This window comes from Salvelinus sp. IW2-2015, linkage group LG35 (assembly GCF_002910315.2).
Source record: "Salvelinus sp. IW2-2015 linkage group LG35, ASM291031v2, whole genome shotgun sequence".
NCBI lineage: Eukaryota > Metazoa > Chordata > Actinopteri > Salmoniformes > Salmonidae > Salvelinus > Salvelinus sp. IW2-2015.
The window spans coordinates 1,936,172-1,956,660 of record NC_036874.1 but is presented as its reverse complement, the minus strand read 5'-3'; the positions used below and the strand labels follow the sequence as shown (position 1 = coordinate 1,956,660).

Here is a 20,489-nt window from a genome sequence, read left to right as displayed (position 1 = left end):
CTCAGGCTTCCACTACAACGTGCTGAGCTCGAGGGCTGCAAGGGCTTCTTCCGCCGCAGCGTTTCATCAAGAGCGCCCATGTACTCGTGCAAGAACAACAGGCCGGCTGTGAGATGCGACATCTGACATGCCGCCGCAAGTTGCCTACAGTGCCGCTGCGGCAAGTGCCGTGAAGCGGGCATGCTGGGACAATGTGATTGTCTCTGAGCCTACAGTTCCCTGTGGCAGGACATTTTTATTTTTTATATACACATTCATCTCTCAAACACCTGTGCTTTTTTTTTTTACCCTAGATATGTACGCGGTTGTGCTAAAAAACAGTAGAAGATGCACTAATATTAAAAGTATAGATACTGACTTGGAGGGCTTGGCAAGAGCTCTATAAAAAGCTTATAGTACATCATTGAAATGGACCTCCCAAACTTATGTAGTATGTCCTTTTCCTACTTGTCATTACTGTGCTGATTTTGATGTTTCCTGGCATTCCCAGGCGTCTCTCAGAGGAGCAGGCATCCGAGTGGAAGAAAATGAAAAGGAACTGAGGAAGAGACTGCACGCACGGTCTGCCGTGCGTGACCCCCACCCGGAGCCGGCAGGTGGTCCCGCTGGCCCCGAGCAGTTGGGAGATGATCGAGAAAGCTGGTGCCATGCAGAAGCAGTGCACAAGCGGCATCGTTTCATTCGACTCGGCCAAGTCACGGTGATTGGTTACTGAGGTCCCAATCCTTTTGTGACGCCACAGGCGCAAGCTACTAAGATATGGCATGCTAGATATCTTAAACAGTTTTGCTTGATTGACAGTGCACTAATGTAGGGATGGGTATTGAAATCTTCATCTGATATGGAGGTGGAATACAACATTTTCTGCATTGCCACAACATACACAACACCTCCGGCAATTTCAAAGGACAGTAGCCAAGAATACTGCACTAAATATTGTTACTAGTTGAATTTTGGGAAAATTAACTTTGTCATCTAGCCATTTTATGGCTAGGTCTGCAGCTCTGAGCACATGTGAAAATCTCTTGCAATTGTATTAGGTGTTAATTTTTTTTTTATTGAAAATTTGTTATTCATTCATCTATGACCGTCTTGTCTCCATCTAATTTCCAGCCGTGGCCCCAGAGTAGGACCCCCAGAACAGGGGGCGCGGCAGCAGCGCTTTTGCCCCACTTCACCGAGCTGGCCATTCATGTCGGTCCAGGCAGATAGTGGACTTTTGCAAGCAGTGCCGGCTCCTAGAGCTCACCAGAGGAGGACCAGATGCCCTGCTGAAGACCTCAACCAATTGAGGTGAGTCATGGTTTTCTAGTGTATTACTCTATCTCCTCACCGTTTACCGTTCTTTTCCCCTCATTTATTCTCAGACTGATTTGTTAAAGTGGTAAAATCAGTAATAACAAATGCCGCTTGATATTGTTTTGCCCATGGTTAAACACTCTTTCGCCTATTTAAAAAAAAATAAAAAAAATAATAATTCACTTCTGTCAAGACCACTGGGAGGAGGGTAAATCTGTCTGCTCTTATCATTAATGTGGTTTTCAGGATCACATGTCTCAATAGGTCAAGTAGATATATCTACTTTGCAGGATGTCTCTCACTTGATCCCCTGTCACTGATGTGGCCTTGTTTCTGCAGATCATGCTGCATGGAACACGCGGAGATATAACCCTGCCATTGAGAGCATCACGTTCCTGAAGACCTTCAGTTATAACAAGGAGATTTTGCCAAAGCAGGTACAGCATCATCTTTCCTTTTTGTCTGAGATGTATTATGATCCACATTCAAACTTGCAATCCAGTCAAAACAAGCTGCTCACCTTCACTCCCCCTGTTCTGTACCCCATACTCCAGCGGTCTTCCCACCCTTTTTTCCTCATGGCCCCCTTTTAAATTAAAAAAGGTCATTTTGTTGTTTTTGAAGCTCATTCCTGCAATCCATGTCGTTTAACACAGATCATAACATATTGTAGGGTAGGCTATGCATGATAATAATGGATAAGGAAAATGAAGTTATACCCAATTTCCCCAAATGTTTTATACTATAATTTTATTTGAACCCTCAATTTAATATACAATTCTTTTACAAAAAGTGAATAGATTAATTGAAAGCGACAGTCACACCACACAAGATTACTAATCAAGGCAAGGTCCAATTTCTTGGACTCCACTTTAGGTTGTAGCTCAGCTTCTGAATTCCATGGAGAAACAAAACCAAAAGATCTCCCCGTGTGCTTCAGTTGCATCTTCCTCATATTTTACAAGCTTGTTTTTTATACAGTACTAGTCAAAATTTGGAACCTACTCATTCAGGTTTTTCCATCTGATGTAGCACTCATCACTCTCCTCCTTGCGTCAAATAGCCCTTACACAGGCTGGAGTGTATTGGTCATTTCTCTGGAAAAACAAATGCGCAAACAGATGGGATGGCATATTGCCTTGCAGAGTCTGTAGTTAGCCATGCTGGTTAAGTGTAACCTTGATCAAAATAAAATCAGTGTTTACCAGCAAAGCACCATCACACCTCTCCCCATGCTTTCACGGTGGAAATAACACATGCGAAGATCATCCCGCTTAACCTACTTCGGAACCAAAAATCTCACATTTTTGGACTCATCAGACCAAAGGAACAGATTTCCACCGTCTAATGCCATTGCTTGTGTTTACTTGGCCCAAGCAAGTCTCTTCTTATTGGGTCCTTTAGTAGTGGTTATCTTTGCAGCAATTTTGACCATGAAAGCCTGATTTCATGCAGTCTCCTCTGAACAGTTGATGTGTTGAGATGTGTCTGTTACTGAACTCTGTGAAGGCATTTATTTGGGCCCTGCAATTTCTGAAGCTGGTAACTCTAATCAACTTATCCTCTTGCAGCAGAGGTAACTTCTCAGTCTTCCTTTCCTGTGGCGGTCCTCATGAGAGCCAGTTTCATTTATGAATGGTTGATGGTTTTTGTGACTGCAAAACTTGAAGAAAACTTACAAAGTTCTTGAAAAGTTCTGCATTTGACTGACCTTCATGTCTTAAAGTAATGATGAACTGTCGTTTTCTCTTTGCTTATTGAGCTATTCTTGCCATAATATGGACTTTACCAAATATGGCATCTTTCGTATACACCCCTACCTTGTCACAACACAGCTGATTGGCTCAAATTCACTAAGGAATAAAATTCCTCCAAAATTACTGTAACTTAACAAGGCGCATTCTGGTAATTGAAATGCATTCCAGGCTGGACTACCTCATGATGCTGGTTGAGAAGAATGCCAAAGAGTGTGCAAAGCTTCATCAAGGCACAGTGCTAACATTAGGAATTTCAAAACATTTTTATATTTTTTTGCACACTACATGAGTCCATGTGTGTGTTATTTCATAGTTTTGCATGATCTTACACTATTTCACAATGTAGAAAATACTGAAAAAAAACCCTGGAATAAGTTAGGTGATCAAACTTATTGGACTGGTACTGTGTGTGTTCTATACATGCATACATAGCATACATACAGTACAACAGGCTGGAGGTATTTGTGTGTGTATTTGATATCTTTTTATATGCATATATAAAATAATTCCACACAACACACACACCCACTGAAGTCAAGGAAGGTCCCGCACCCACTCAAGGAAACTTTGGTGTGCAACCCCTAGGTAGGGAACCCTTGCCATACTCTGTGGAGACATTGACCTCTTACCCTTAACCCATATTTTGTACCCTCTTCTGGATTTCCCTCTCTCGCCCTCATCCCCCTCAGGCTGCAGTTGGGAGTTTAATCTTAACCCCATCTTTGAGTTCTCCAAGGCAATGAACGACCTGCACCTGGACGAGGCGGATGTCGCTCTGCTCATCGCCATCAAACATCTTCTCTGCAGGTCAGAGGTTCAAGTGGTATGCTAGTGTGGAACAGAGCCCATATGCAATGGTACTTTATTACGAAGCGTCTGGACATCGAAGTAATCATAGGGATTCACTGATGTGGATATTCTGGGGGATACAATATTAAATATTTCCTTTGCAATATCGATTTTAAGCCATCATCGGTTATACCCAATATGGTCCACTGATATATTGTGGCATCCGGAGTATAAGGAGTAATTCAATGCGAAAGCTCAAAATAACAAAACATTTTATAGAAACAGGCGTTGTTTTTTCAAAGATTCTACAGTTTCAGTTGTTAAAATATGAAGTTAAGTTAAAGGTGGACTGTAGATATTTCGAAAAACTTTTCAGTAAATAGAATGACAGTAAAACAGTTAATGATATGTCGCCTTCAGAAAGTATTCCTACTCCTTGACCTATTTAGAATGGTTACAGCCTGAATTAAAAATGGACTGAATAGATCATTCTCACCCATCTACACATAATACTCACATAATGACAGTGAAAAACAAAGTTTTTAGAAATTGTTGCAAATGTATTGAAATTAAATACAGATTATCTCATTTACATGGAATATTCAACACCTCCTATGTCAAATACATGTTAGTATCACCGTTACGGCAGCGATTACAGCTGTGAGTCTTTCCTGAGGTAAGTCTGAGCTTTGCACACCTGGATTGTTGGCAAATATTGAAAGTTCTTATAGCTTCTGTCAACGTGGTTGTTGATGCATTGCTAGACAGCCATTTTCAAGTTTTGCCATAGATTACGTACTATTAAGTTAAAATCTGTTAACTAGGGCCACTCAGGAATATTCAGTTCATCTGGTAAGCAACGCCAGTGTATATTGGCCCTTGTGTGTCCTTATTGTCCTGCTGAAAAGTGAATTTGTCTCCACTTGTCTTGGTGGAAAAAAAGACTGAAACCAGGTTTTCCTCGTGTATTACTTGTGCTTGACTCTATTGTTTTCTGTTTATGCCCACAAAAATTCCTAGTTCTTGCTTGATGACAAGCATACAGTTGAAGTCAGAGCGGTTTACATACACCTAGCCAAATTACACATTTAAACTCATTATCACAATTCCTGACATTTAATCCGAGTAAAGATTTCCTGTCTTAGGTGTTAGGATCACCACTTTATTTTAAAGAAATGGGAATGATGTCCGAATAATAGTAGAGGGATTATTCACTTTATTCTTTCATCACATTCCCAGTGGGTCAGAATTTTACATACACTCAATTAGTATTTGTAGCATTGCCTTTAAATTGTTTAAACTTTTGGATCAAATGTTTCAGGTTAGCCTTCCACAAGCCTTCCCACAATAAGTTGGGTGAATTTTGGCCCATTCCTCCTGGACAGAGCGTGGTGTGGTGTAGCGGTAGTCAGGGTTTGTAGCCTCCTTAGCTCGCACACGATTTTTTTAGTTCTGCCCACAAATTCTATAGGATTGAGGTCAGGGCTTGTGATGGCACTCCTCCGAAACTTATACCTGTGACTTTGTTGTCCTTAAGCCATTTTTACCACAACTTTGGAGTATGCTTGGTCATTGTCCATTTGGAAGACCATTGCGACCAAGCTTTACTTCCTGACTGCATGTCGTGAATCTGTTGCTTTAAAGATATATCCACATTAATTTTCCGTCCCTCATGATGCCATCTATTTGTGAAGTGCACCAGTCCTCCTGCCAGCAAAGCAACCCCCACAACATGATGCTGCCGCCCCGTGCTTCACGGTTGGGATGGTGTTCTAAAACTTGCAAGCCTCCCCCCTTTTCTCTCCAAAGCATAACGATGGTCATTATGGCCATACAGTTCCATTTTTTGCATTCAGACCAGAGGAAATTTCTCAAAAGTACAATCTTTGTCCCCATGTGCAGTTGCGAACCGTAGTCGTCTTTTTTAATTCGGTGGTTTTGGAGCAGTGGCTTCTTTTGGTGCTGAGCGGCCCTTTCAGGTATGTCACTATTAGTACTGTTTTACGTGGATATATATGCGTATGTTACCTTTTCCTCCAGCATCTTCACAAGGTCCTTTGCTTGCTGTTCTGAGATTGAGTGCACTTTTCGCACAAAGTACGTTCATCTCTAGTAGACAAAGCGTCTCCTTCCTGAGCGGTATGACAACTGCGTGGTCCCCATGGTTTATATACTTGCGATACTATTGTTTGTACAGAGAACTGGTTGCCTTCAGGCCTTTGGAAATGCTTCCCAAGGATGAACCAGACTTGTGGAGGTCTACGATTGTTTTTGAGGGCTTGGCTAATTTCTTTCGAATTTCCCATTGATGTCAATAAAGAGGCACTGAGATTTTGAAGGTAGGCCTTGAACATGCATGCTGATAACAGTTATAACTTTAGTACGTCCCTCGCCCCACACGGGCGCGAACCGGGACCCTCTGCACACTATCAACAACGGTCACCCAACGAAAGCATCGTTACCCATCGCGCCACAAAGCCGCGGCCCTTAGCAGAGCAAGCCAGGGAAAACCCTACTTAAGTCTCAGGATCAAGTGACGTAACTGATTGAAATTGCTAGTAGCGCGTTACCGCTAACTAGCTACCATTTTCACATCCGTTACACATCCACAGATACCACCTCCAATGACGTCAATTAGCCCTATCAGAAGCGTCTAAGCCCATGTCATCATTTCTGGAATGTTTCCAAGCTGTGTAAAGGCACAGTCAACTTAAGTGTATTAAAACTTTCTGACCCACTGGAATTTGTGATACAATTGTTGGAAAAGTTACTTGTGTCATGCCACAAAGTAGATGGTCCTAAACTGATTTGCCAAAACTATACAGTTGAAGTTGAAGTTTACATACACTTAGGTTGGATCATTAAAACTCATTTTTCAACCACTTTGCAAATTTCTTGTTAACAATACTTATAGTTTGGAAGTCGGTTAGGACATTTACTTTGTGCATGACAACAAGAACTTTTCCAACAATTGTTATAGACAGATTATTTTCACCAATGTTGTGACCCTCCCTGACCACAGCCACTAAACTCTTAACGGTTTTAAAGACACCATTGTTCCTTCATGGTGAACCCTGAGCGGTTCCTTTCCTCTCTGGCAACTGAGTAGGAAGTATCTTGTAGTGACAGGGTGTATTGAAGTATACCATCCAAATAGAATGAATAAAACTATCAACCATTCCTCAAGGATATCAATGTCTGCTTTTTTACAATTTTTACCATCTAACAAATAGGGCCTTCTTTTGCGAGGCATAAAGAACTATGGTAGACAATCCCTACCTTTTTTTTTTTCTTTTTTTTCCTTTGTTCTTTTTTGGTTTTTTTAACTTTTAATTTTGCTTTTTATTCTCTTTCTTCTTTTTGTTTTCTATCTTTTTTTTTTTTCTTTTGTCGATGGATATTTATTTTTTCTTCACTTATTACTTACTTCCTTTCTTTTTGTTCTCCTTTTATTATCTTCCTCTTTTACCTTTGTTTTTGTTCTTTATTCCTTTTACTCAAGAAGACTTAGATGAAGACAAATCCCGTTTTAAAGTCTTTATACCAAAATGTAACGACCAGTGAGCTGTATAGTTATGGCTCTGTATAGTATGGACTCTGTATAGTTATGGACTCGTATAGTATGGCTCGTAATTGTATGGACTCTGTATAGTATAGACTCTGTAAGTAATGGACTATGTAATAGTATTGGGCATCTGTCATAGTATGGACTCTGTATAGTATGGCCTCTGTATAGTATGCGACTCTGGTATAGTATGAGCCTGTATGGTATGGCCTCTGTATTGATGGACTCTGTATAGTATGGCAACTTGCTATAGATATGGGCTCTGTATTGCTATGGGACTCTGTATAGTATTGGACTCTGTATTGTATGGACTCTGTATAAGTGATAGAACTCTGATATAGTATGGACTATGTATAGTAATGGGCTCTGTATAGTATGGACTCTGTATTGTATGGGACTCTGTATAGTATGGGCTCTGTATAGTATGGACTCTGTATAGTATGGACTCTGTATAGTATGGGCTCTGTACAGTGGTGGAGAAATATTCTCAATTGTCATACTTGAGTAAAAGTAAAGATACCTGAATAGAAAATGACTCAAGTAAAAGTGAAAGTCTCCCAGTAAAATACTACTTGAGTAAAAATCTAAAAGTATTTGGTTTTAAATATACTTAAGTATCAAAAGTAAATGGAATTGCTGAAATGTTCTTAAGTTTCAAAAGTACAAATAAAAGTATAAACCATTTCAAATTGCTTATATTAAGCAAATCAGACGGCACAATTAAAAAACACTTTTTTTTAACGGATAGCCAGGGGCACACTTCAACACTCCATAATTTGCAAATGAAGCATTTGTGTTTAGTGAGTCCGCCAGATCAGAGGCAGTAGGGATGATACGTGTGTGAATTAGACCATTTTCCTGTCAAAATATAACGAGTACTTTTGGGTGTCAGGGAAAATGTATGGAGTAAAAAGTACATTATTGTCTTCAGGAATGTAGTGAAGTAAAAGTAAAAGTTGGGAAAAATATAAATAGTAAAATACAGATACCCCCAAAAAATACTTAAGAAGTACTTTAAAGTATTTTTTACTTAAGTACTTTACACCACTGTCTCTGTATAGTATGGGCTCTGTATAGTACTTTTATCAGTCTAACGATATACTTGGTTCTACACTGAGCCATGTCAATCAAGTCAAGACAACTTGTCATGTCGATGTTCATCAGTAAAAAAAAAATGTGTTGTTGTTGCTTAAATAGTTTTCTCTGCCTCTTCTTTCTTTCTTGTCATTTTTTTGTTTTCCCCATATTATCTCTACCCAGCTTCTGGATGTTTCCCTCCATGTGGTGAGTGACTGTTTCCTCGTCAATTGTTCCTCCTCACATGACCTTCCTGTTGAACCTCATGAACTCTTAGTAGCTCTGCTCAGCTATGGCCTCAACGTGTTAAAAAGATTCCAACTATTCTATGAATCAATCTATGAGAGCAAGCTAGTTGTAACACCTGCTGTCAATATAATAGTTCGTTAAAATAGTTATACTAAGACATGTTATACGAAGTATTAAATATATTTAATTTCCTATTGAATTCCTATGGTATTTCCTTTCTATTCTACCTTGTTCTAGAAACGTATAGGCTGTGTTGCATTTCCTCCCATGTGTTCCTCAGGTTTTCAGGCTTCTGGTTATGTCTACAACTGTATCACCTGTCAGTATGACTCCTGTGAGTTCCCACTTGACTGTCCAAGTGAGTAACAAAACACCACCACATCAAATCTATTGACCATTCACACCGATTTTTTTCATACCTCAAATACCCTCATCTCCCCAATGCCTGGTTAAAAGACTTCATCCTAAACCCGCCTTAACACTGTCTGTGCAGCACTGTCTCTGCAGGACTGTCTCTGCAGGACTGTCTGTGCAGGTCCGTTTGTGTTGGACTGTCCTTGTAGGTCTGTCTGTGTAGGACTGTGTATGTAGTTCTGTCTGTGTAGGCTATATGTTACATAAGTGCATTTTCCCCTCGTGAAAACATCCACTTGGTGCCTTTCATCCTTGAAATGTTCTTAGCAGTGAAGGCTGATGATTTTTTGCACAGACAGCCTCCCCTTTAAATCCTTGGTTTCTTTATGTAAGGTGACAGTCCCCTCCCACACACCATGGTATTCATATCCACCCAGTGCTGTTCAGCATATCATCCCTTTCAGTGCACCCCGCTAGAGGCTGTATTTAAATATTATCATTAAGAGGGCTCAGACTGCCACTGTCTGCTGCCCCCTGAGAACAGCTTCACCACAATGTGAGAGGGTTTCACTGTGTGTGTGTGTGTGTGTGTGTGTGTGTGTGTGTGTGTGTGTGTGTGTGTGTGTGTGTGTTGTGTGTGGTGATGTGTGGTGTAGTGGTGTGTGTGTGTGTGTGTGTGTGTGTGTGTGTGTGTGTGTGTGTGTGTGTGTGTGTGTTGTGTGTGTGTTGTGTGTGTGTGTGTGCGTGTGTCGGTGTGTGTGTGTGTGTGTGTGGTGTGTGTGTGTGTGTGTGTGTGTGTGTGTGTGTGTGTGTGTGTGTGTGTGTGTGTGTGTGTGTGTGTGTGGTGTGTGTGTGTGTGTGTGTGTGTGTGTGTGTGTGTGTGTGTGTGTGTGTGTGTGTGTGTGTGTGTGTGTCGTGTGTGTGTGTGTTGTGTGTGTGTGTGTGTGTGTGTGTGTGTGTGTGTGTGTGTGTGTGTGTGTGTGTGTGTGTGTGGTGTTGTGTGGTGTGTGTGTGTGTGTTGTCGTGTGTGTGTGTGTGTGTGTCGGTGTGTGTGTGTGTGTGTGTTGTTGTGTTGTGTGTGTGTGTGTGTGTGTGTGTGTGTGTGTGTGTGTGTGTGTGTGTGTGTGTGTGTGTGTGTGCTGTTGGTTGTGTGTGTTGTGTGTGTGTTGTGTTGTCGTGTGTGTTTGTGCTGTGTTGTTTGTGTCTACAGCAAGGAACACCACAGTCATGGAGAACAACCGGACACAGATGAGGTGTGACGTCCCCTTTCCCCTGCCTTATGAAATGAAAGTGGTCTGGAGGTTTGCAGAGGAGGTCAGTGGATGTTATGGGATGTAGCTAGTTCTCCTATCCTTAGAGTGCCAATGTTGGAGATAACAGCCCTAGCATGTCCATCATTATACAGTACCCACTACAAATCCTCACAATCAGGGCCCAAGTACAGTATGTCTTTAGATGTGAAACTCTCTCAAAAAGATGAGCTGAATTATTAAAGTCATATTATAAAACCCTCCCTTTTCCTGAAACTTCCATTTAGACATGATTCCTTTGTAGTGAGAGAAGATCAGAAGATTGTGCAGTCATGTTGTCCCCTGACTTGCAGATCAGGACCCAGCAGGTGGATCGGTTTAAGGAGGTGACAGTAGGGATAGACAGGCTCTACTCTATCCCCTCAGCTGGTCTGCGACACCAGGGTACATACCAGTGTGAGATCTACTCTGACCAGCGCTCCTTAGTCAGACTCTACTACCACCTCATAGGTAATGATAGTGTTGTAGAGAGACGTTCATTCAAGTCCCATATTCCTTTCTATGTGTTGTATGGTGGTGACTCCCCATTCACCATCAATGTGTAGCAAGGTGGCCATTTTGTGCCAGAGAGCTTCACCACACATCTTTGTATATATCTTTATAGTCGATGTATCTCCTCTCTTTTTCTTTGTTATGTCCTCTATCTATCTCTCTGTGCTCTGAGTCTCTGACCTCTCTCTCCACCATCTCTATCTCTGCCTCCATCTCTCCATCCCCCCTCCCTTCCTCAACCCTGTCCACCCGTCTTCTCTCTCTCTCTGTCTATTTCTCTCTCTCTCTTCTTCATCTCTCTATCTCTCCTTCCCCCCTCTCTCTCTGACCCAGTCATCCCCCAGGTGGTTGTAGGCCACAGTGAGCTGCAGGAGATATTTGATCTGGCACTGCTTCCGGGGGGCCAAATTGTCCCTGTGCCTGGTGGATGGTCCCTTGCCCTCCTCCGTCTCCCCCCTCCCTCTCTCCTCACGGCCTGTCTGACTTCTCTGCTGCTGCTGCTCTTCCTCTCCCTGGGGTAAGTGAACAGAGTTGTACAGTACTGTAGATATACCCTTCACTGCCCACATACAAAGTACACTTTTAGAAAGAAGGGTTCCAAAAGGGTTCTTTGGCTGTTCCCGTAAAATAACCCTTTTTGGTTCCAGGTAGAATCCTGATGAAGACATCTTGGCTGTCGAAACGATGTTGCTCCTAGAGTGTGCGGCTCTCCTTTTCTTTTCAGTAACAATTTTTTGTTCCATGTAGAACCCTCTGGGAAAAGGGTTCTATGTGGAACCCAATACGGTTCTACCTCGAATCAAAATGGTTCTAACCTGCAAACAAAACGTTTTCTCAAAGGCAGCGTTTCCCAAACGTGGAACCCCAAGCTGTGCACATTTGGTTTTCGCCCTAACACTACACTGCTGATTCAAATGATCAAATCTTGATGATTAGTTGATTATTTGAATGAGCTGTGTAGTGCTAGGACAACAAACAAAACGTGCACTCCCAAAACAGCCCTGTCCTATGGGGACAGCCACAGAACCCTTTTAGGTTCTAGATAGCACCTTTTGTATACACCCTATATACCCTCTGTGTCAGTGTCCCAGCTCACATACACAGAGCTGCAGATGAACCTTTGACAGTGTTAGTATCCCTCCTCCCTCACAGATGGAGACAATCATTTATATTCTATAGGCTATAGTATAGACAGTTATTAACGCAGAGAGTGCCTTAATACCCCTTAGGCGTGGCATATTCACCATACCGTGCCTCTTCGGGCCTTATTGCTTTATTAAAGCCATGTTGCTTTAACAGCATTGGATTGCTTTTTTGCTGCCAATAAAGATTGTTTGAATCTGAATGTGACTTAACCAGAGAAAGAGCTGTCCCTGTCAAATACGGACAGGCAGTTTCAAATCTTTTCATATCTAGTTTCCAGAACAGTAATGAGGTTCATGTTTGCTATGTAACTGTGATACTATATCTCATTCCTTGGGGCCTGAAAAGATATGGCCACTTAAAGCTCCTATAGGACCAAAAATATTAGATTCTCCCTCAAAAATGACACATGTCTAGTCTCATATGATAGCCATCATACCCAATTCAGCACTCATACCAGAAATGTTTTATTTATGCATTATGTCATGTGTATATTACAGATATTACCAATGGGATATCCTAGTCTAGACATGGGTATAGACATAGGCTTACATTATGTCGTGTCTTTACTATCATTAACTGAAGACTTAGTTTTATCAAAGATTCTCTGTAATCATTATTARGCGATTAAACTGATTAATCATGTAACTGTAATTAACTAGGAAGTCTAGGGCACCAAGGAAAATATTCAGATTACAAAGTTATAATTTTCCTAATATAACTTTTCAGATACTTTCATATCTGATCAATTAGTCTTCTTAATTAATGAATTATTTACTTTACCTCACGTTAGTCTCATTCCAAACGTCGTAAATTGTTGGTAATCTGCACGAACCCAGTCTTCACTATGAGTCATCCATTCATCAATTGTCTTAAATCATTTATTTATTAACTAACTAAACAATCACAGAAGTGCACACACAAACAAACAAAGTAAATATGGTTACAAGAAAATATAGGGGAATGTGCCCTAGTGGGCTGAACCGGCATGGCGGCTTGTTAGACAAAAGGGGAGTGGGGGTCAGATGAGAAGTCACTACAGAGTTGATAATTATAACAATTGAAATGCTTATCCTTTGCACATGAACGCTCACTCATTCGGGAACAATTGCAATCAATATATATATTTAGGCTCAGTGTGTCGTCGGGATCTCTGCTGAAAAGTTAGTTTCTGTTGGAGAGTTTCCGTTCTCTCTCTCTCTGTCGTGGTTAGAGTGGATTGTTCAGAGTGACATTCATTCATGTCGTTATGGATAGGTGTTTCGGCGGTTGTCGTTCTTCGCGTTCAATGATACCGAATTCCTAGCTGCAGACAAGTAATTAATATCAAAGACTTGTTCTTATTCTGTCGGTATTGATAGTCTAAGAGTTTAACCACGTGGGATGGTTAAAAGATTCAGCAGTCTGGTCTCAAACCTTGGCCCTCTCGTTATCGAGGTAAGCTGGTCTGCAACCTTTGTCCTCTCGTGATTGAGAGAAATATGGTCTGGTGATAGAAAATCAGAGTTTGGGTTTTATTCGGAAATTGCAGAAAAGGGCCTGTCCCAGGATGCCCGACCCTAACTGGGCTCATGGGCGGTCCTCTGATTTAGTTAAACACAAAAGGTAATTGGAGTTTCCTTCATTAAACAGTCCAAAATCACATTACACAATTTTACAAACAGTATCATCCTCACTCATTCATCTTATACAACAATTAAATGTACACCTCATATCTGAGGCTATTATATAAACAGCGTTTATACTGTATATGGTAATGGTAACATATGGTATATGGTAACAGCGTTTATATATGGTTATATATGGTAATGTGGCCGTACCGTCTCCCATGAGCTTCCCCAAGTTGTAACAAACGGACCAGTTTGTAGCTGGATTCTTCACCGATCTTTTATACCTTCTCCGGAACGTAAATGTTGTTCGGACCTCAAGTTCTGTGAGGTGGAAGAAATTCCTTTGTTCTCTATGAAACTTCACTCTGTCTCTATACTGTGTGGCCATGAGGCAGGATCTTCCCTAGGAATTTACGACCTCTCTGACCACAGCAACCTGGTTGTAGGAGGCAGAGAGAGGGGGATGGTGCTCGCTGTACCCAAAGAGGGCAATGTCATGACAATTACATATCATCGAGAAGCTCTCGTCTGGACTAACTCATCTCTGTGTACCTGGTTGTTACAGGATTCTGCACTGGTGGTCGATAAAGAAGGAGAAGAGTGATGTGGAGCAAGCTGAAGACGATCCACATTCAAGGGGCCCAGTGCGGGAGATATATCTACTGCAATAAAAAACGTCCAATGGCGCTCATCCATTCCCTTCTGTGACGGTGAAGAATATCTGGGTTTGGTCAGAGCAATCGGTCTTTAGCTGGTTTCACCACTAGAGGGCGATAAGCACATGTTAATATCTGTANTCTGTGACGGTGAAGAATATCTGGGTTTGGTCAGAGCAATCGGTCTTTAGCTGGTTTCACCACTAGAGGGCGATAAGCACATGTTAATATCTGTAAATTCAGTGCTTTAAGGCAGGAGTCATTAAGATCGGTTGCCTTACTTTCCTGATGTAAGACATTATTTGTTATAATGACAATGATTAGGTTACTATTATCAACACATACTGTGGCATGGTGAGACCAGTGAATGCTTTATGGGACAGATTCAACACGTTTATTTGTTCAAAGACCCCTACTGTTATGACAGATTCGATGTGATACATAATGTGACGTTTTTAATTAAGAAATCCTCAAACCTCAACCCTAACCTAGCCTCAACCCTTACCGTAACCTTAGCTTAATTTCCACATCCCGGCTCAACCCTACCCCTCAACCCTAACCCTAACAAAAAATTATTATACACGGATTGTTAACTGTTAACTGATTATTAACTGTGACAGACAGATGGGTTAAAACGATTGTATGAATTAACCCCTTCATTGGTTGAAAAAGATAGATCTAAAGAATGGTTTAAGCGATTTAGAAAATACAAAGTAATCTATTGTATTGTGTTTAATATAAAACTTTATTTTGCCCTGGTGAGGCAGACAAAGTTATGCTACAGTATGGTCAACTTGATGTGGCTCATGAGTATTACTGTATTATTAGTTCACTGTATTCTGGCTAGGTGGTTGTGAGACTATTGTGACACTGACCATACCATGATGGAGGGAACATGATCTGAGGAGAGGCGAAGCGTTACTGSCGTTATAAACCCTCAGTGTGTGTCTAAATATATACAGACATGACTCATCGCTTAACCCAGCCATTTAACAGGCGTTGAGGGTGTATTTTTTTCCTATGGGTTGTTCAGTTGTCTGGGCAATGGATGATGCATCAAGGGGTCGCCTAGCTGGAAGTGTATTCTGGATTTGATCAAACCTGGAATTAAAGTTTCCACTTCATGATATGCTGTTGTGGTTTGTGGCTTTTTGACCACCTACCGACCAAACACTCTTTTTATTTGTTTTACTAACCTTTATTTAACTAGGCAAGTCAGTTTTAAGAACACATTTTTATTTACAATGACGGCCTACACCGACCAAACCCGGACGATGCGGGCCAATTGTGTGCCACCCTATGGGACTCTCAATCACGGCTGGATTTTATGGAGTTAATGGAGAAACCAAGGTGGAATCTAATTTGATAGCAAAATGTGAAGTCCACTATATACAGTTGAAGTCGGAAGTACATTACACCTTAGCCAAATACATTTAAACTCAGTTTTTCACAATTCCTGACAAATCCTAGTAATGTCACGATCTCGTAATGAGGCAGATGGACCAAGGCGCAGCGTGATAGAAAGACATCTTCTTTTATTAGAAGCAGAACAAACACAACAAACAGACGACCGTGAAGCTATTCAAACAAATAGTGCTGACACTAAACACTACACATAGACAATTACCCACATTAACCTAATGCCTATGGCTGCCTTAAATATGGCTCCCAATCAGAGACAATGAATGACAGCTGTCTCTGATTGAGAACCATTCAGCAACCATAGACATACCTAGATACCTACACTCAAACACAACCCATACACTCTACTAAACCCCCCTATACATACAACCACCAAGACGAGACAAATATACACACACACATCCCCCTGTCACACCCTGACCTAACCAAAATATTACAGAAAACAAAAATACTAAGACCAGGGCGTGACAGTACCCCCCCCCCCCCCCAAAGGTGCGGACTCCGCCGCAAAACCTGACAAAGGGAGCTGGTGATCTGATCAGTTTGCTCGCACACGCTTTTTCAGTTCTGCCCACACATTTTCTATAGGATTGAATCAGGCTTTGTAATGGTCACTCCAATACCTTGACTTTGTCGTCCTTAAGCCATTTGCAACAACTTTGGAAGGATGCTTGGGTCATTGTCCATTTGGAAGACCCATTTGCGACCCAAGCTTTAACTTCCTGACTGATGTCTTGAGATGTTGCTTCAATATATGCCACAACATTTTCCTCCCTCATGATGCATCAATTTGTGAAGTGCACCAGTCCCTCCTGCAGCAAACACCCCACAACATGATGCTGCCATCCCTGTGCTTCACGTTGGATGGGTTCTTTGCTTACAAGCTCCCCTTGCATTTACTTTCAGTCATAAACTGTAAGATCATTCAATCAAATGCATTCAATTCAATATGTACTTACATTTTCATTGTTGACATTAATTGACTTTACCACAATCCTGTACACCACGTGATCGCAGCATTTTATCATTGAGCATTAACCTTGCCTTAGAGTGACCAATATCGCAAAAGCTGAATATACGTATGTCACAAATCAGCCCGACGTTAGAGCCGGCCCCAGCCTCGACCACACCTGTAGCTTCCATCCCATGGGCTCTATATCACTCTGACAGAGGTCACATCACTGACTTCTACTGTCATTTTACCAGAGAAAATGTCGTTTTATGTAATCACATCAGGTAAACCTGTAACTTGGCTTTGTTTGAAGTCTCAATTGATGTTCCCAGTACTCTACAGTTTGGCATTATCCTAACAGATAATGATGGACTGGACCCTCAAATTCTATTTAACTTTTATAAGGGAGTCAAGCTGAGACCATGGTCTCTTTTACAGATGAGCCTGATGAAGGAACCAAGGTCTCTTTATTTGATGGACGATTTGGCTGCCTTTGTGTGTCCGGCATCGTTGGAAAGGATTATGCTTTGTAAATGACATGCATTACACGCCAACTATGTCTTGTATCTGGGAGCCTGACCCTTCTTATCTCAACGACGAAGGCCTTTCCTTCAACTTGACTGGCACAAAGCATGGTCGTAATACAATTATATCATCGGGTGACATCTTTGAGACCTCATGGTCAGGTCATTGTAAAAGAAAGTTTTTAAATGTCTTTTTAGCGACCAGAAAAACACTTCTTTACCTGGTTATCTGACCTGATACCAATCAAAATATGACATATTTCCCAGACGTCTCGATGTCGTCGTGATAAAATATGTACAGTATTTTGGGTGTAATAACGTCTGACGTCTTTTCAACCAGAAAAACAATTTACAACTAGAAAGTTACGTCATTTCAATTGTCCCCTGTCCAGAAGCATCTCAGCCCATAGAAAAGAATCAGTGTAGTTGGAACCAAGACAACTGTTTTTCGATGATTCCAGTAACGGATTGTGACCTCACCAATGAGTGTGCAGTTTGTTGCCTTACCCAATCAACCCTAAGAACTCCCAGACAGTCCATAGGCTCCCCAGCCTGAGAGAAACTCCCTTAGCTAGAGCGTTGAAATACAGTATGACAAAAAATAACCTCTGAGAAATGGTGTAATCTTACAGGATATTCCATCCTCCCCCCATTGTCTATGGTCCTTTTCTCAACTCTGAAGGCAAACCTGGAGGTTTTATCGTAACTCTCACTGGTGGAAAAGTAGCATTGTTTCCATAGCAGTTGTTGTTTTAGTGGTAGTTAGGGGTAGTTAAAACTAGTGGAAATCCATTTCAGTTGCATTTACAATGCTTGGTCTCTGTCCTCATTTCACCTTTTTCTTCTTGCTGTCTTCGTCTTTCAGGCATCACAACACGATTCACCTAAGACCTCATCATCTACTGGTTTCTCTGCATCTCGTACGATTATGACGCCGTTGTGGTGATAATGACAGTAATGAGAATCACGATCATATGGATTACATTTACATAGCATTTCTCACAAGGCCTCAAAGCACTTCACTGTGTGTTGTCATCCCGTCCACAGTGAGTTGAGAACATCAGCTCCATTGATATCAAAGTGGGTGACTGTTGATATGGAATGACTTTGAAACCTTGATGGGGAGGTGGGGGTGGGAAGGAGATAGATCCGACCCTCAAACTTGCAATACACACACACAAACACACACACACAGACCACATCTTTCAGTTTAGTCACATTACTGTGGGAGCAGCATGTCTCTGGTTGGGCTGCCAGCTGAGAGCACTCCTCCCAGACGCAGGGCAGGAGGCCTAGACAGGGTGGGGGAGGAAGGGATAATTTAAACCAGCTGCCAGGGGAAGTGATCTCCTGCTTCGTCACACAGAGACCTCCTCAGACCCTGTGTGACCAACTAACAGCCTGGGAACCGTGGCCTGGGTCCCAACATAAACCCAGCCCCTCGTATCAGCATCCTCCATCCACATCTCTGCGTCTGGGCTTTCACAGACGGTCAGCGCGTTTGGGGATAGTCACGTCTTATATGTCACCTTATCAGATAATATTTATATCACATAGCCAAGAAGTTAGTGAAGTGAGAAGTGATATCAACCCACATCTAGTGAGTGTGATGAGTAATGGTGATGACATAAACTGCTACCATTCAGACCCTCACATACTCACCACAAGAATGTTTTGACTCATTTTAATCACCACCCTTGTTGTACTGGCAGTGTTGACCGGCACTGGCTATCACCAAGGAGTACTCTATGGTTAGATTGATACTGAAGCTGTCCAAAGTCATCATTTGGACAATTTTTTATTTAATTTTGACATTTTTTCTCCACAATTTCATGGTATCCAATTGGTAGTAGTTACCAATCCAAAGTCATCATTTGTGCATATCATTTTTTTTTTATATATATATTTTTTTTTTACCCCTTTTTTCTCCCCAATTGGTAGTAGTTAAAGTCTTGTTTCATCGCTGAAACTCCCGTACGGGCTCAGGAGAGGCGAAGGTCGAGAGCCATGCGTCCTCCGAAACACAACCACACTGCTTCTTGACACAATGCACATCCAACCCAGAAGCCAGCCGCACCAATATGTCAGAGGAAACACCGTACACCTGGCGACCTGGTCAGCGTGCACTCCACCCGGCCCGCCACAGGAGTCGCTAGTGCGCGATGAGACAAGGATATCCCTGCCGGCCAAACGCTCCCTAACCCGGACGACGCTGGGCCAATTGTGCGCCGCCCCATGAGCCTCCCGGTCGCACAGAGCCTGGGCTCGAACCCAGAATCTCTGGTGGCACAGCTAGCACTGCGATGCAGTGCCTTAGACCACTGCGCCAACCGGGAGGCCRTATTTATGCATATAATTAATGTCATGTTAGTGCTCCCACATCTTGCACCAGAATGTGTTGAGGTGAGTAGGGGTTCATGATCCATCACCAATTGTAAGGGAAGTTTTCGAGATATTCAAATATATGTACCTGCGTGGGGTCCACCAGTGGGGTCCACGCAGGTACAAAATAAATGAAGAAGAAGAAGAAAATGTATGAGTATTGCCAGATTATACACATTTTGGACAAGGGATCTGTGCAATTTTTTGGAGGGTGCAATATAATACCCTGTAACATTATACAATGATGTTCTTAATAGTTTTTCTTGCTTTTATGAATTATGTTTTTTTTTGTTACTGTGTGCTGAATTATATTGTTTTATACACATATATGTGTATGTTTCATTATTCTGTTTTTATTGTAATGTAAACAGGGCTCTCCTGTAAAATAGATTTTTTATCTCAATGTGACTCCCTGTTTAAATAAAGGTTAAAAAAATATATTTTAAAAAATACAATTAATTGGGAGATGCGATGCGCAGGGATATTGATACGCCACAGTATCAATTATTTAAAAAACGACAAAATTCCCCCAAATTTTATTTTTTAACATAAATGCACTGTAATCCAAGGTCCAACGCTGTAATCCAACTCTGTAATCCAACGCTGTAATCCAAGGTCCAACGCTGCCGTTTTTATATCTCAATACCATTTCTGGGTAAAAACTTGCAAGAAATTAGCTTTAAATTGCAAGAAATTAGCTTTAAAACTGGAAGAAAAAAATCTCTGCCCCAAGGCAACATATTTTGAATTGCAGGAAATTTGCTTTTTAACTACAAAATGTTCTCTCTGATGCCGACAGGGTAGCCTTTAAAATGTTTTTTTCCCCCCAGGGCCCGAGAGTTGATTAGTTAAGCCATGCACTGCAGAAGTCATAGTAAAACTGCAACAACCTTTCATTCAATAGAATA

General features: G+C 41.6%; 1 protein-coding gene across 1 annotated transcript in view; it reads left to right on the top strand.

Annotated features, from left to right (window-relative positions):
• Positions 1-14,435, top strand: part of spaca6 (sperm acrosome associated 6) — a 16,181-nt gene extending 1,746 nt beyond the window's left edge. The window contains exons 3-9 of the mRNA XM_070437303.1: positions 3,746-3,859; positions 8,671-8,694; positions 9,017-9,098; positions 10,305-10,404; positions 10,694-10,850; positions 11,226-11,409; positions 14,211-14,435. Of these exons, the coding sequence (XP_070293404.1) occupies positions 3,746-3,859; positions 8,671-8,694; positions 9,017-9,098; positions 10,305-10,404; positions 10,694-10,850; positions 11,226-11,409; positions 14,211-14,316 (767 nt within the window). The 3' untranslated portion in view covers positions 14,317-14,435. The remainder of the gene's footprint in view (positions 1-3,745; positions 3,860-8,670; positions 8,695-9,016; positions 9,099-10,304; positions 10,405-10,693; positions 10,851-11,225; positions 11,410-14,210) is intronic.
• Positions 14,436-20,489: the final 6,054 nt, after the last annotated feature.